This window comes from Chlorocebus sabaeus, chromosome 17 (genome assembly GCF_047675955.1).
Source record: "Chlorocebus sabaeus isolate Y175 chromosome 17, mChlSab1.0.hap1, whole genome shotgun sequence".
Classification (NCBI taxonomy): Eukaryota; Metazoa; Chordata; class Mammalia; order Primates; family Cercopithecidae; genus Chlorocebus; species Chlorocebus sabaeus.
In genome coordinates, this window is record NC_132920.1 from 37,790,871 (window position 1) to 37,804,933 (window position 14,063).

At 49.3% G+C, this 14,063-nt stretch overlaps 1 protein-coding gene across 3 annotated transcripts in view; it reads right to left on the minus strand.

Moving 5' to 3' along the window:
• Positions 1-14,063, minus strand: part of MDGA1 (MAM domain containing glycosylphosphatidylinositol anchor 1) — a 63,964-nt gene that overhangs the window by 21,196 nt on the left and 28,705 nt on the right. For all 3 annotated transcript variants that reach the window (XM_007972741.3, XM_007972739.3, XM_007972740.3), the window contains exons 2-6: positions 10,214-10,353; positions 4,527-4,701; positions 1,978-2,174; positions 1,083-1,215; positions 556-825 (exon numbers count right to left, since the gene is read on the minus strand). In XM_007972741.3, the coding sequence (XP_007970932.2) occupies positions 556-825; positions 1,083-1,215; positions 1,978-2,174; positions 4,527-4,701; positions 10,214-10,353 (915 nt within the window). The remainder of the gene's footprint in view (positions 1-555; positions 826-1,082; positions 1,216-1,977; positions 2,175-4,526; positions 4,702-10,213; positions 10,354-14,063) is intronic.

Genomic DNA, 14,063 nt, shown 5'->3' on the forward strand with positions numbered 1-14,063 from the left:
TTTAACAAGAAAAATGTTTATACTTCTTTAGACTGTGCTCCACGTTTTGTATCATTTTTTACATTTAGTAATTATCTTCAGATTCACTTAAATACTTCCCTAATAAAGATTTCCATATAGGGCATATGGAAATGTGTATTATTTTCACTTAAATTCAGTTAATCACATAGAAACTACTCTACAGGGAGAAAGCCAGGAAATTACTCTTGAAGCCTAGAATGTTCCCATTTAGCTTTTTCAGCCTCAGTTTCCCAATCTTAAAAAAAAAAGTAGGTAATCAATCCTAGCCCTTCCTACTTCTTGGATTGTTGAGGTTACATTTGGAAATGTAGATTGTCAACTCTCAATAAAGCTTTATACAAATTTTATTCATTCTGCCATCTGCTGGCAGTTAGCTGAATTGCAGGCAAATTGAAGGGCACGGACCATCCTCTGCATGCTGCACCTACCAAAGTGAAGCAGACAGGCCCCTTTTCTAGTTCATTGGTAGCTCCCAAAGACCAGGGACCCTGTCTGCCTCACAGCTTCCCTCCCATCCCTTCTGAGGCCACGTACATCGCACCAGCAGGTTGACAGTCTTCTTGGCAGGGTTGCCCACATTGTTGGTGGCTGTGCAGTTGTAGTAGCCAGAGTCCCGGGCCTGCACTGAAGGGATGCTGAGGGTGCCACCCTGGGCCAGAGCACCCAGGGGCAGTGGGCCAGGCCCATGGGACCACTGCAGCTGGGGGAGGGGATCACCGCCTGTCAGCAGACACTGCACCGTCACATTCTCCCCAGGGTTCACCACCAGAGTTTCGTTCACAGACAGCTTCAGGGCTGGTGGTGCTAAGAGGACAAGGAGTGGGATCTTAGGGGACTGTGAGGCAGGGCTGGATGTTGGGGAGAGTGGGGGGCTAGAAAAACCATAGAGGCTGGAGAAGCCCTCAGGGGGAGATGAGAGGGGAGAAGACGGAGCAGGAAGAGGAGGGGAGGGGCCAGACATTAGTGGCACCATGCCTGGAGTCCCTGTGGGGTGGGGTACTATCTCCCGGTTGGGAGTTAGCTCAGGTAGGGAAGGAGTATGGGGAGGAAAACGCGTGTACCCGTGGTGTTGGTGAGCCGGAAGGTGATGGCCTTGTCTGGGATGCCGCACACATTACGCACAGACACCTGGCAGGTGTAGCTGGCATAGTCCTGGGGCCGCAGGTTCTTCAGCTTCAGGACCTTGGTCTCCCCCTGGGTAGCAGTGGACCACTGGGGTGAGGTGCCTGTTTGAGTCTCCAGGAGTCCCACATACTCATTCACCCAGCACCAGAGCCTACCACAAATACCTAATTCCTCTCTTCCCACCCCCACCCCCACCCTCACCATTTAGCCCCAGGGGTCCTGAGCCTGGGGTGGATGCTACACTCTCCACAGCCTTGGCAGTGCCTCATCATGGGCTTCTCTGGGTCTGAGGTTGCCCTGGTGCACACTGGCAAGGACCAGGCCTTGGTTTCTCCAATCTGGGAAATGGAGGGGTAAGAAGAGAACTTGCTCTTACAACCCACACAAACACGGGGCTGGCCCGCAGGCACCACTGAAAGCCCTCCTTGGCAGAATGGCATCACCACCATCTCCTGGGACTATCAGGGCCCATGGGAAGAGGAATCATCTCCCCGCCCCCAGGTCCTGCTGTGCCTGGCCATAGGTTCCCAATACTCTCCCACCCAGCAGCAGACTGGGATGACCTGTCTGTCCCTAGAGGGTGTCTTTTCTAACTAGCAATGTTCCTGGAGGACATGTTGCCAAAGGGACACTCCTGTCCTCACTGCTGCTCCCTGGACTTTCCATCCGATTTTTCTGCCCCAGGCTGTCTGAACTCCAATCAGAATGTGTGTTTTCAAAGTGAGAATAGAATTGTTGAAGTCAGGGCAGTCGGAAAAACTCAGCCCCATGCCCCCTCCCCTGTTGGGTGCAGGGGAAAAAGTGTGGGGTGAGCCAGCTGCCCGTCCTGACCTGAGTGTAGAGGGGCTCATAGATGTCGACCCCGTTGTCCTGGCTATGGGACAGGGTATCGGAGCCCCGCTTCCAGATGAAGCGGGCAGGCGGGTTGGAGTTGACAGTACAGCGTAGGAACACCGTCTTCTCCTGGTAGAAGTTGCCTCGCACATCGCTCACTGTCTGGTGCACCGTCAGCATTGGCTCATCCAGGTCTGCAAGGGTACAGCCCCCATGAAGTCAGGACTGGGTCACTCCAAGGTTGGGGGGCTCAGGCTCCTGGCAGCCCTTGGGAAGAGCTGAGCTGTCCTCAACAGACATTTCCAGATTGCCAGATGCCCTCCCAGCCCTGCAAGCTTAACCAACCTATTAGAGGCAGGGGACAGGACTTTTTCCTTTTACTTTTTCTTTCTTTTTTTTTTTTTTTTTTTTTTTGAGACAGAGTCTCGCTCTGTTGCCAGGCTGAAGTGCAGTGGCACAATCTTGGCTCACTGCAACCTCCGATTCCCTGGCTCAAGCGATTCTCCTCCCTCAGCCTCCCAAGTAGCTGAGATTACAGACATATGCCACCATGCCCAGTTAATTTTTGTATTTTTAGTAGAGAAGGGGTTTCACCATGTTGGCCAGTATGGTCTCGATCTCCTGACCTTGATCTGGCCACCTCGGCCTCCCAAAGTGCTGGGATTGCAGGCATCAGCCACCGAGCCCGGCCTCTTTTTTTTTTTTTTTTTTTGAGATAGAGTCTCATTCTGTCACCCAGGCTGAAGGGCAGTGGTGCAATCATCACTCACTGCAGCCTCAACTTCCGGGGCTCAATCAATCCTCCCACCTCAGTCTCCTGAATAACTGGGACTACAGGCATGCACCACCACACCTGGCTAATTTTTTGAATTTTTTGTACAGACGGGGTTTCACCATATTGCCCAGATTGATCTTGAACTCCTGGGCTCAAGCGGTCCTCCCGCCTCAGCCTCCCGAAATGCTGGGATGACAGGTGTGAGCCGCCGCACCTGGCCAAGACAACAGGACTTGATGCCTTCCCAGACTTCCTCTGAGCAGTGCCTCCCAGGGACCTGCATGAGGGTGTCTAGCTTTGCAATCTCCCATCATGGAATGGAGGAAGCAGCTGCTTCTTCAAATCCTAGTTTAGCTGTTAATTTGTAGTATGACCCACCTAAGTCCCTTCTCTCTCTGGGCCTGTTTCCTTATTGGCAACCTAAGGTAGTTTAGTAGTTCTTGGCCCTCTTTGCACAAGAGAATTACATGGAGATTTTCTTTTTAATACTGATGTCTGGCAGAGTTCATGGGTAGTGTCAAAAGTCAGAACAATGATTGTCTCCGGGGGGAATTACTGACTGGGAGGAGGCATGAAGGTACTTTCTAGAGTCCTGGAAATGTTCTATCTTTTGAACTGGAAGTTGTTAACACACATATGTAAAAAATCATTAACCTTTGCACTTAAGATTAGTACACTCTATCGATTAATCCTCAATTTAAAAAAATAATTAAAAAGCTTAAGAATCGATATTTGGCCCCACCCCTGATCAATTACATCAGAATCTCTGGAAGTAGGGCCCAGGCATCCGTTTTTTTAAAGGGTCCGCTAGAGATCTTAATGTGTGGCTGTGAGTCACAGGCACTGACAGTACACATTCCAACATCCTCCAATGAATGTCCCAGCAGCCCATCATTCTGCCCTTCCACAGCCCACTGGGATAGAAGTCACCACCATGGTCATGAGAGGAGGTGGGCATTGGTGGGGCCCAGGCTATGCTTGCCAGCCTGTTCCAGGGCCAATAACCTGAGAAACAGCCCTCAGCTCCAGGGGTCGGCAGGACCCTGGCTGGCTGATGAGGGACAGAAGAGAGGTCTGGGATGCCACTGTTCACCACTCTACTGAGTCCCACTTAGGGAGTGGGAGGATGTATAGCTAATAGGTAGGTTCATTCTAAGCCTTAAAATGGTGCCACACAGGCTCCTGGGGCTGGGCCAACAGTTTCTGGGTACCTGACTCAGCCTGATGGATGACTCAGGAAAAGAGGCTCCTGGGGCTAAAGGAATACCCATGGAGAACAGGTAGGGACTGGGGGCTTCTCATGCAGCTAGCAGCAAGGACTCGGGGAATGGGGCTTGGTTCTGTATGTAATGTAGTAAGGAGGGAAATCTCAGAGCTGCCACAGGACAAAAGCAGAGACATGAGGTACTGTGGGAAGGGCAGTGGACTGTGGGGAAGAGATCCGTGTCCTCATCTCAGATCTGAGGCTACCCCACACCATGTCTGTGGGCAAATCACATGGGACCTCAGTTTTCTCATCTGTGGAAGGGGTGTAAATCAACCCATCCTGCCCTCCCTCACAGGGATGTTGCAAGGTTCACATGGGATTACAGGCGCAAAGGTGTAGATGGTAGAGGGTGGTACACACCTCCCGGTACCTCTTAGGCTTCTCCACCAAAGCCAGCTTCTCCATCCCATCCCGTCCCCACTTCCCCACCTCACCTCAGCCCCGGGGTGCCCTCTGGCCCAGGCTGGGCTGTCAGGGCCTGGGGAGAGGAAGGCCTCAACTCACACTGCACGTCCACGCGGATGGACTTGATGGCCGGCACCCCCACGCCGTTCTCAGCCTTGCAGTAGTAGCGGCCGCCCTGCGTGCGTGCAATACGCTCGATGCGCAGTGTCTCGTTGAACACCGATGTCTCCTGGAACTTGTCCGAGGCACTACCTGCCGTCTTGGTCCACCGTACCTGGGCCACCGAGCGGGGCAGAGTCAGACTGTCAGACTTGCACGGGGTGGGGGCCTCAGCGCTGAGTGCCCTGCAATGGCACCCCCTTTTTCCCATACTTTTTCACAAGTGCACGTGGGGCACACGCAGGCCTAGGAAACGAACCCAGACAGACTCGTGGGAATGCACAGACGGGGTAGGATGCCACGGGGTCAAGAGCTGGGGAATCCGGGATCAGAGGGAAGAGGCTTTAAATGGGGCACGCAGCGCTGTCTTTAAGAGCATGGATTCCGTCGGGCGCGGTGAGCCACTAATCCCAGCACTTCGGGAGGCCAAGCGGGAGGATCACCTGAGCTCAGGAGTTTGAGACCAGCTTGGCCAACATGGCGAAACCACGTCTCTACTAAAAATACAAAATTAGCCAGGCGTGATGGTGCGTGCCTATAGTCCCAGCTACTCAGGAGGCTGAGGCAGTAGAATCACTTGAACCCAGGAGGCGGGGGTTGCAGTGAGCCCAGATCAGGTCACTGCACTCCAGCCTGGGCAACAGAGCGAGACTGTTTCGAAAAAAAAAAAGGACTGATTTCCATCTTGGTCAGTCACTCCAGGGAAAGCCAGCTATCAGGTCCTGAGCAGCCCAGTGGAGGGGCTCACTTGGGGAGGAACTGAAGCCTCAGACCAACAGCCACGTGAGTTAGCCTAGAAGAAGATCCTCCAGTCTCAGTCATCCTTCAATGACTGAACCCCTGACTGACACCTGGATTGCAGCCTTGTGAGAAACCCTGAGCCACAGCCAGCCAGCTAAGCTGCTCTCAGGTTCCTGTGCCACAGGAACTGTGAGACAGTACATATTGTTTGAAGCCCCTAAGTTTTGGAGTATTTGTTATGCAGTGATACATGACTAATACACCATGATACTCACTCTGCAAGGTTTTATTATCAGGTTTACAAAGGAAGTATATAAATCACCTATGTGTGGTGTCTGGTATACATTAGTCATTCAATAAATTTCTATGATTATTAATATTGTCTTAGATTATAGAGAAATATCAAGGATTGCATGAGCCTATTACTCAAGGTGCCAGAGTTTTAAGTAAAACAGACCAGTTTTAGATAACTAAGTCTAAGGAGTGGGGCAGAGGCAGGGGCAGTGGGTACAGACTTCAGTCTTTAAGTAGGGAGGCTTGCTTATTACAGAGACAGGGCAGGGAGCCCAATCCTGGTGAACAGGTTAGGCCAGAGGCCAGAAAAGTAAGGCTGGGGAGAAGAGGTGAAAGGGCAACCTTTCTTATGCAGGGAGGGACCACCCAGGACCACAGTGTTGGTGCTCTCGTCCCCTGCCCATATTTGACTCTACCCACATGGAGCTAGAAGTTACAAAACCTGGGAAAAGTTAGAGGCAGTTTCAGGCAAGACATACCAGATCAGAGAGTGCTTTGGAGAGATAATAGGGACATGAAAACATTTGATCCTTTTGTACTTGATGTTTTATGTTTACATAAAACATCTTGTCTGGATGGAGTTTGTTTACATACTGCTCAAGCCTTGGTATGCTTTATGCATATGAGAGTTCCTACCTTTTTTCAATTCTACAAAATTCTCAATCTTTTTTTTTTTTTAATCACTAGAGATGAGGTCTTGCTCTATCACCCAGGCTGAAGTGCAGTGGTACTCTTGGGCTCAAGGATCCTCCTGTCACAGCCTCCCAAGTAGCTAGGACTACAGGTGTGTGCCACCACACCTGGCTAATTTTTTTTTTTTTTTTTTTTTTTTTTTTTTTTTTTTTTTTTTTAGAGCTAGGGTCTCACTATGTTGCCCAGGCTGGTCTTGAACTCCTGGTCTGAAGCAGTCCTCCCACCTTGGTCTCCCAAAGTGCTAGGATTACAGATGTGAGCCACTGAGCCTGGCCCTTCATCTCTTTAAATATTGCCTCTTCTCTTTTTCTATTCATTCCTTCTTGAATGCCTAAATTTATGTTGTAGCTTCTCATTGTATCCTCCATGTCTCTCAACTTATTTTTCACACCTCCTGTCTCTTTGTCTTCCCTGGACTGCATTGGAAATGCGTGGCTGATTTCCTCAGATCTATTATCCAATTCACTAACTTTTTCTTTAGCTATCTCTAGAGTACTGAGGCCAAATTTTTTAAAGACTATATTATTTTTATTTCTAGGATTTCTGTTTGCTTCTTTCTGTACCTAACTGATCAGGGTTTATAATCTCCTGTCTTATGGATTCTATTCCTTCCATAATCTCTTCCAATATTTAAAATTTTTTTTAATTTTTAAGATCCTTTCAAATTGCTCTATTTTCTCTAGTTCCTCAGTTGTGAATGATTCACCTTGTTGGGTCTATGGACTAACTCTTCTGGCACTGTATTTTTTAATATTTTAAAATTTTACTCCACAGGTTTGTACTCAGTGGGATCATCTACCATAGAAGTCCTATTTGGACCTTTATGGTCCTGTTTGTGGTGCAGATCTCATTCACTACTTGGGTATAGGTGGTTGCCTATACCCAAGATCACGGGTTCATAGATTCCAAAACATTTTTTTGTTGATTTCTCAGGTTAGAGTTTCCTCACTATTTGGATATTGCAAAATACAGACAGGTTTTGGGTTATACTATATCATAGGTGGCTGCATTTATATCCACACCCTGCAGTGACTCTGGGCTGTGGGACAGAGATCTTCTGGTCCTCATTCATAGATGACGCCACTCTTGTTGAGCTTCCAGCTTTAGGTAGAGTTCAATTCCAGCTCCCAGCCATGGATGGACCTGCAGCCTCAATGCATACCCCTTATGTGTGTGTTAATACAACTATCAGTACAGTGTGTATGCAGTGCCAGTCTCTTCACGGGCTAGGTTCCTCAACTTCTGCTCCCTGCCATCACTGTAGATTTTGTCTGCATTTCTGGCCCCCAGATATTCCTCCTTCTCACAGCTTGTTTGGAGTGAGGCATTCCATGTTCCCTCAGTCCCCCATCTTGACCACTAAGTAGGTCATGAGATGGTATTTCCCTTGTTTCTCTAGTAGTCTGGATGCTCCATGAGAACAGAAACTATAGGGGCATCTTTAGGACCCATAACTTTGCTTGCATGTAGCAGGTACTCAATAAATACTGCTTATATTGAAACAAGCAAAAAAGCTAGAAGGCATTTTAGGAGAGGCAAGCAACTTCAGCTAAAGCAGGAAGGTTGTACTTGGGGATGATGGGGAGGCAAGTCTGACTGGAGCACAGGGTGTGGGGAAGGTGGCAGTGGGAGATCAGACAAGAGAGACAGGTGGAGGCCAGATTGTAGAAGGTCTTCAATGCCATCCCTAGGAGCTTGAATTAATCTGGTAAATGAAGGGGAGCCATTGAATGTCTCTGAGCAGGGGAGTGATATGATGTAGCACAACAGGGGTTATCATTCTGGTAGCAAAGTGCAGGAATGGATTGAAGGGGGCCGGATGTAGTGGCCATGCCCATAATCCCCACACTTTGAGAGGGTGAGGTGGGAGGATCACTTGAGCCCAGGAGGTCAAGACCAGCATGGGCAACATGGTAAAACACTGTCTCTGCAGGAAAAAAAAAAAAAAAAATTAGCTGGGCATGGAGGCGCATGCCTGTAGTCCCAGGTACTTGGGAGGCTGAGGGGGAAGGATTGCTTGAGCCCAGAAGGTCAAGGCTGCAGTGAGCCTTATTGCACAACTACACTCCAGCCTGGGTGACACAGCAAGACCCTGTCTTGAAAAAAAAAAAAAAAAAAAAATAGATGGGAGGAGGGGTGAGGTGAGAGATTGGGAGGTCAGTTTAGAGTCTACTGCAATAGACCAAGGGACAGGACTGATAGGCTGACCTAGAGGGCTAATGAAGAAAAGAAAGGAGGAGACCCACGCAAGAGACATAAAAAGAAAGGGGTGCCGGTACAGTGGCTCACATCTGTAATCTCAGCACTTAGGGAGGCTGAAGCAGGAGAAATGCTTGAAGCCAGGAGTTTAAGACCAGCCTGGGTAACATAGGACACTCTATATCTACAAAAAAAAAAAAAAAAAAAAAAGAAGGAAAAATGATCCAGGCATGGTGGCACACACCCGTGGTCTTGGCTACTTGGTCAGATGAGGTGGGAGGATCACTTGAGCACAGGCGGTCAAGGCTACAGTAAGCTATGATCTCGCCACTGTACTCAGCCTGGGCAACAAAGTGAGACCACATCTTAAAAAAAAAAAAAAAAAGAAAAGAAAAAGAAAAGAAAACAAGGCCTCAGAGTCTGCCTAGATGTGAGGAACGAGAAGATGCAAGGTCAAATATGAGCCCAAGGGTTTGCGCCTGGGTGGCAGAACGAATGAAGCCACTGACGGAAATAGAAAACCAGGTACACATACACATAGCCACAACCACACCTGACCCATACAGGGACACATAAGGAGACACACACAGATGGCCCGTACAGCCTTAGGGAGAAATGACCCAGCAGCCTCACTGGCTTGTAGGGAGGACCATCCACCCTTTCATGGTCACACCTGACACAAACATCGACCTAAATCCAGCAGCATTGTTTTCCCTTCTCAAACATGCCTTTGAGAAGCAGCAGCAGTGATCATAGTTTTTTGTCCATCTGCCTGTCTCAAGGCCAAACCTACTAAAGCCATCTATGTTCCCAAAATGATCCAGGAAAAAGAATTTTGTATTTCACTGTCCTTTCTAGGATCCAGTTGTCACCCTTTCTGCTGCTATTAAAGGTCACAGCAGCGCACCAGCAAATTCCTCCAATCCCTTCAGCCCACCTCCTCCCCTCAGTTCTCAGTGATCATGGGCCACTGCTTCCTGCTTGAGCCATACACTTCATCTGTGACAAAATTCATCTGGCATTCCCAGATTCTTATTTTCTGTTTCTTTCTAATTGCTTTGGCTCTTTGAGTCTCAAGGGTGTGAAGCTTGCCTGCCAGAAGCCTGAAGTAGATAGAGATCACATCTTCTATGCTACTTGCCACTCCTGGAGTCCCCAACTCAAAGATGGACATGCTGGGAGGAAGCAGAGTAAGCTAAGAGGACGCTGGTTCTGGATTCAGCGTCTGCTTCCATCCTCACAAGAGCTGCGTGCGCTTGGGAGTTTACCCAACCTCACTGAGTCGCAAATTCCTCAGCTGCAAAAGGGGGTCACTAATGCCTTCCTCTCTGCACAGCTGTGAGGCTCCAAAGGGAAAACACTGGAGAAAGTGCCTGGCACATGGTCTGCCTGCAGACACATTAGAAGCTGCATCTAAGGATGTGTCTGCTCAACAGATCCGTGGACTGGAGTGGAACTGAACAACCGGCATTCTATTTTTCCCCTCAGCCGTCAATATTTTCAGGTGAATGAGCCCATAGCCTCCAGCCCTTCCCCACAGAGTTAACTTTCCAGCTATTTCCCCAGCCCCTATCTCCTGTTCTCTGCCTCCATGCTGTGGTGCATCATGAGTCCTCGTATCCTGCTGTCTCTTCTTAAGTGCTGAGCCCAGGCAAGGTGAGGGCAGGAGGGGCCCGAGCAAGGCTGAGCTGGGGGCTTACCTGGGGTCGTGGGTGCCCGGTTACAAGGCACTGCAGCATGAGGGTGTCCCCCTCTCGGATGGTGTAGACACGCTCACTGATATTGTCCTCTTTCACCACACACGCCTGGCCCGCATGCACGATCTGGGCCTGGGCTGGAGCTGGCAAGAGAGGATGGAGGAGGTTTAGAGAAGAGGCGCCAAGGTCAGAAGTCTGGAGCTCCCTCCTGAGGGTGTTGGGGAGGGGTCAGCCCAGATCTCTCCAGGCCATTCCTCAGAGGCCTGCCCCTGCTGAGCCCAGGAAAGAATCCTCCCAGGACGCCCAGGTCAGAGCCAGGAGGGCCAGGAACTCAGAAAAGAGACAGTTCCTCAACCCCTTGCAAGAGAGCTGTGCTTTTCAGTGGGCTGACTGTGTGAAGGGGCTTTGTCATCTGTACAGACCAGTTATCACTCAGCATCACCATCTTAGCAGTCCTGGCGGTGGATGCCGTCGGCGCCCCTCCCAGCTCCCCAAGGTGACAGGTGCATCCATCCCCAGCTGCTGACAGCTCAGGGTATTCGCCTTCCCCAGGGAATTGCCTTTAGCCAAGAGAGCTGCCTTAGCCAGAAATGCCTAGGAGATTACCCCCTCTCCCCTGCAACACACACACACACACACACACACAGAGGTGGGGTGACTATGGTGCTGTCATACTCCAGAGCTCCCCTGGAAACAGGCTGAGGCTAAGCTTCCTGAGCCACATCTTTGCTTGGCTGCCTCACTCATTCCCTCAGTTTCTCTTGAGAGCATTTTCCCAGCAAATAGCTTGCCTAAACCATAACTCCCCAGCCCCAACCATCTCAGGCTTTGCTTTGAGAGAGCCTAACCTAAGACATATAGGCGCGCGCACACACACACACACACACACACCTGGCTGCACATTGCCCTCCCCAAAGGCCTTCATTGTTTTTTCATTGCTCTCTGAGGCTGTGTCCAGCTTCTTCTCCAAGGGACAGAAGTGCTCACAGAACTTGTGGCCTGGGAGCTGGCAAAAGGTTGTGGCTCCTCCCTGACCTCTCTCACAGTGCCCAAGGCTGGGCTGTGACCCAGGCTAGGGGACCAAAGCTAGGATGTGGCTGGATGGGCCCAGTGGGAAATGACTGAACTTGCCAAGGTCATAGCCCCTGCCCCATTGTCTAGCCCCATTGTCCTAAAGGCAAACCAGGTCCCAGCCCCCCAATGCTTAAACTCTAGGAAGAGGAAAAGACCCCAACTTCACAGGTTCTGCTCACAGCTGAGAAGGGAGAGAGTGAAGTAGAAGAGCTGATACTGGGTATAAGGAACACAAGGAGGTACAAACGACGTCCCTGCTCTAAAGAGGGGCATGGTGGTGTTAAAATAGAAATCATAAGAGTGATACAACAGACTCTGTGGCTAAGAGATATCAAATTACAAACAGGACCTAAGGTCATGTCAGGCCTGGAGTAAGTCACACCCCCTACACTTAAAGAATAAGCCATGTTCTAGCTGCCACAAGGCGTTCTGTTTTCTCTAGCAGCTAAACAAGCACTGGCCTGGAGATAAGCAATACTGAAACAACTGCAGACCATCTACTGCCAGACACTGACTAACTGGCCTCCTGTTCCACCAGCCATAACTACACCTTTGATCAGACAAGAGACTGATTTCAGTAGCTTTCTCCAGATAAAAGACCAGCAACCATGAACTGGTTCTGGCCAGTTGATAGAAGTTGCCCACTAAGTGCCTTTGTGTCTTCTGTGTCACCTTTTGACACATAGGCTAGATTATGGTGCATTTAAATGTTGTCTGCACCCCAAAGTGAACATGAGATGTATGTAACATGCACATTTGTTTACTATGCATGTGTACATCCCCCTTTGTGAATATTCATAGCTCCTCCCATAACCTGTTGAAAATGTATACCTGGCCCACCTGTTCAGCAGAAATTCCTGTCTCACCTTTCCTCTTTCAAAGTGACTGCTTTCAGTCTCTGCCAGAGGCTACACTTCCCAGCCTGTCAGGATGGCCACCCCACAGGACGCAACCCTCTATAAGAAATAAAGTTCTCTTCCCTGAATTTATAATTCTCATGATTCCTCAGTTAACAGAGATAAGAAGATAAGACAATAAAGCCGATACAGAAAATGTACAACTTCCTCCAGGAAATGTCCCATGACTGACAGGCACCTTCCTTCTTTATGTGTCTACACTGTGCATCACTCCCCCAGTGCAACAACAAAGCATCAGGCCTGTGTTTCTGTCAAATTCAGGATTCTTGTCTTTCTGCCTACCAGACCTTGAGCTTTATCTTCGGATCTCCAGCACAAGGCCTTGAAAACAGCAGGTACTCAGCGAACACTGAATGAACGGATTTAGATATCCCATGGTGAAGTTGCTGGGGGACATAAGACAGATATAGAAGGCCCTAGGATGTCAGAAAATAGGCATCACCATCTTCTGGAGGAAGAACCACAGAAGGTTCCATGGAAGAGGTAGTTTTTGAACCAGGCCTCAGGGAATAGGGAGGCTCTGTGCTAGTTGACAGGGCAAAGTCCCAAATTATATTACACAGGGTAAACCTCTAGTGACCTTTGGACATGAGTTTTCTCATCTCTAAAATGAAGAGAACACTACCAACCCTAAGAACTCACAATGGTAGATGTGATGATAACACAGGATAAATGAAAAATGCTTAGTAGAGTCATAACGTGTTTTACAGATGCTGCAAGTAGGGCCTTCCACCAACACTGATGGGACAGACATGAACTAATCACAGAGGTAGAGTCCACAGAGGTAGGCTGGCAGCAGGTTGCTAAACTTGGTCAGCAATTGGGAGTGACACAGGCTATGTTTAACGATGAGGGTCTCTGCAAACAGCAGCTGGTTTGGTAAACAGTGGTAGCTGCTACCAACCCAGAGTCTGAGTGTCCAGGTGACCATCCTGCCTGCCTGGCTGCCACAGAGGAATGAACCTGGCTGGCTGTCAGCAGACAAGCAATGTACGCCTTGAGCAAGCCACTTCACCATCTTGGGCCTCAGTTTCCCTACCCATAGGAAGGGTAGATTAGATGACTTCTAAGGTCTTTTTCAACTCACACTTTCTATGAATTTTGTAATCAGCACATAGTCGTCCCTATATAAGATGCACTCTAGAATCTGGGAACTGGGCCCAAAACTGTCACCTCATGCAATAAAAATGCATGAACATCACCATACGTGAAAGAGATAGCCATCTGTGGCTGAAGTCCTCAGGAAATCTCATCAAGAAACAACCCACCAAAAGATGATGTGCATGCTGGTTGCTGATAAGACCAAGAGGCCTGGGGTGCCTCTCAACAAGGAAGACATCGATTTAACAGGCTCCAATGGAAGATAAGCTGTAATCTTGGACGCTGTGGCTTGCCTGTAGCAAGGCAGTGTTGTAATGACAGAAGCTTTGGTGACAGATAAGGAATATTGAAAAAGAGCTGGAGAGCTGGACTTTCTTAGGGCACAGCTAGTACAGGCCAGGGCAGATGGGGCCTGATCGGCAGACACAGGGCCTCTAGTCACCTGACAGGTGTATTTTCCAACTGGAGATGGGGCCATGAGTGGATATCAGAGATGACATTGTTAAGATTATCCAGCTCCTGGGCAGGTGTGATGACTCAATTACAATCCCAGCACTTTGGGAGGCTGAGGCGGGAGGATCACTTGAGCCCAGAAGTTCTAGACCAGCCTGGGCAACATAGTGACACTCTGTCTCTACAAAAACTGCAAGAATTAGCCAGACATGGGGGTGTGTGCCTGCAGTCCCAGCTATTCAGGAGGCTGAGGCAGGAGGATCATTTGAGCCTAAGAATTCAAGTCTGCAATAAGCTATGATCATGCC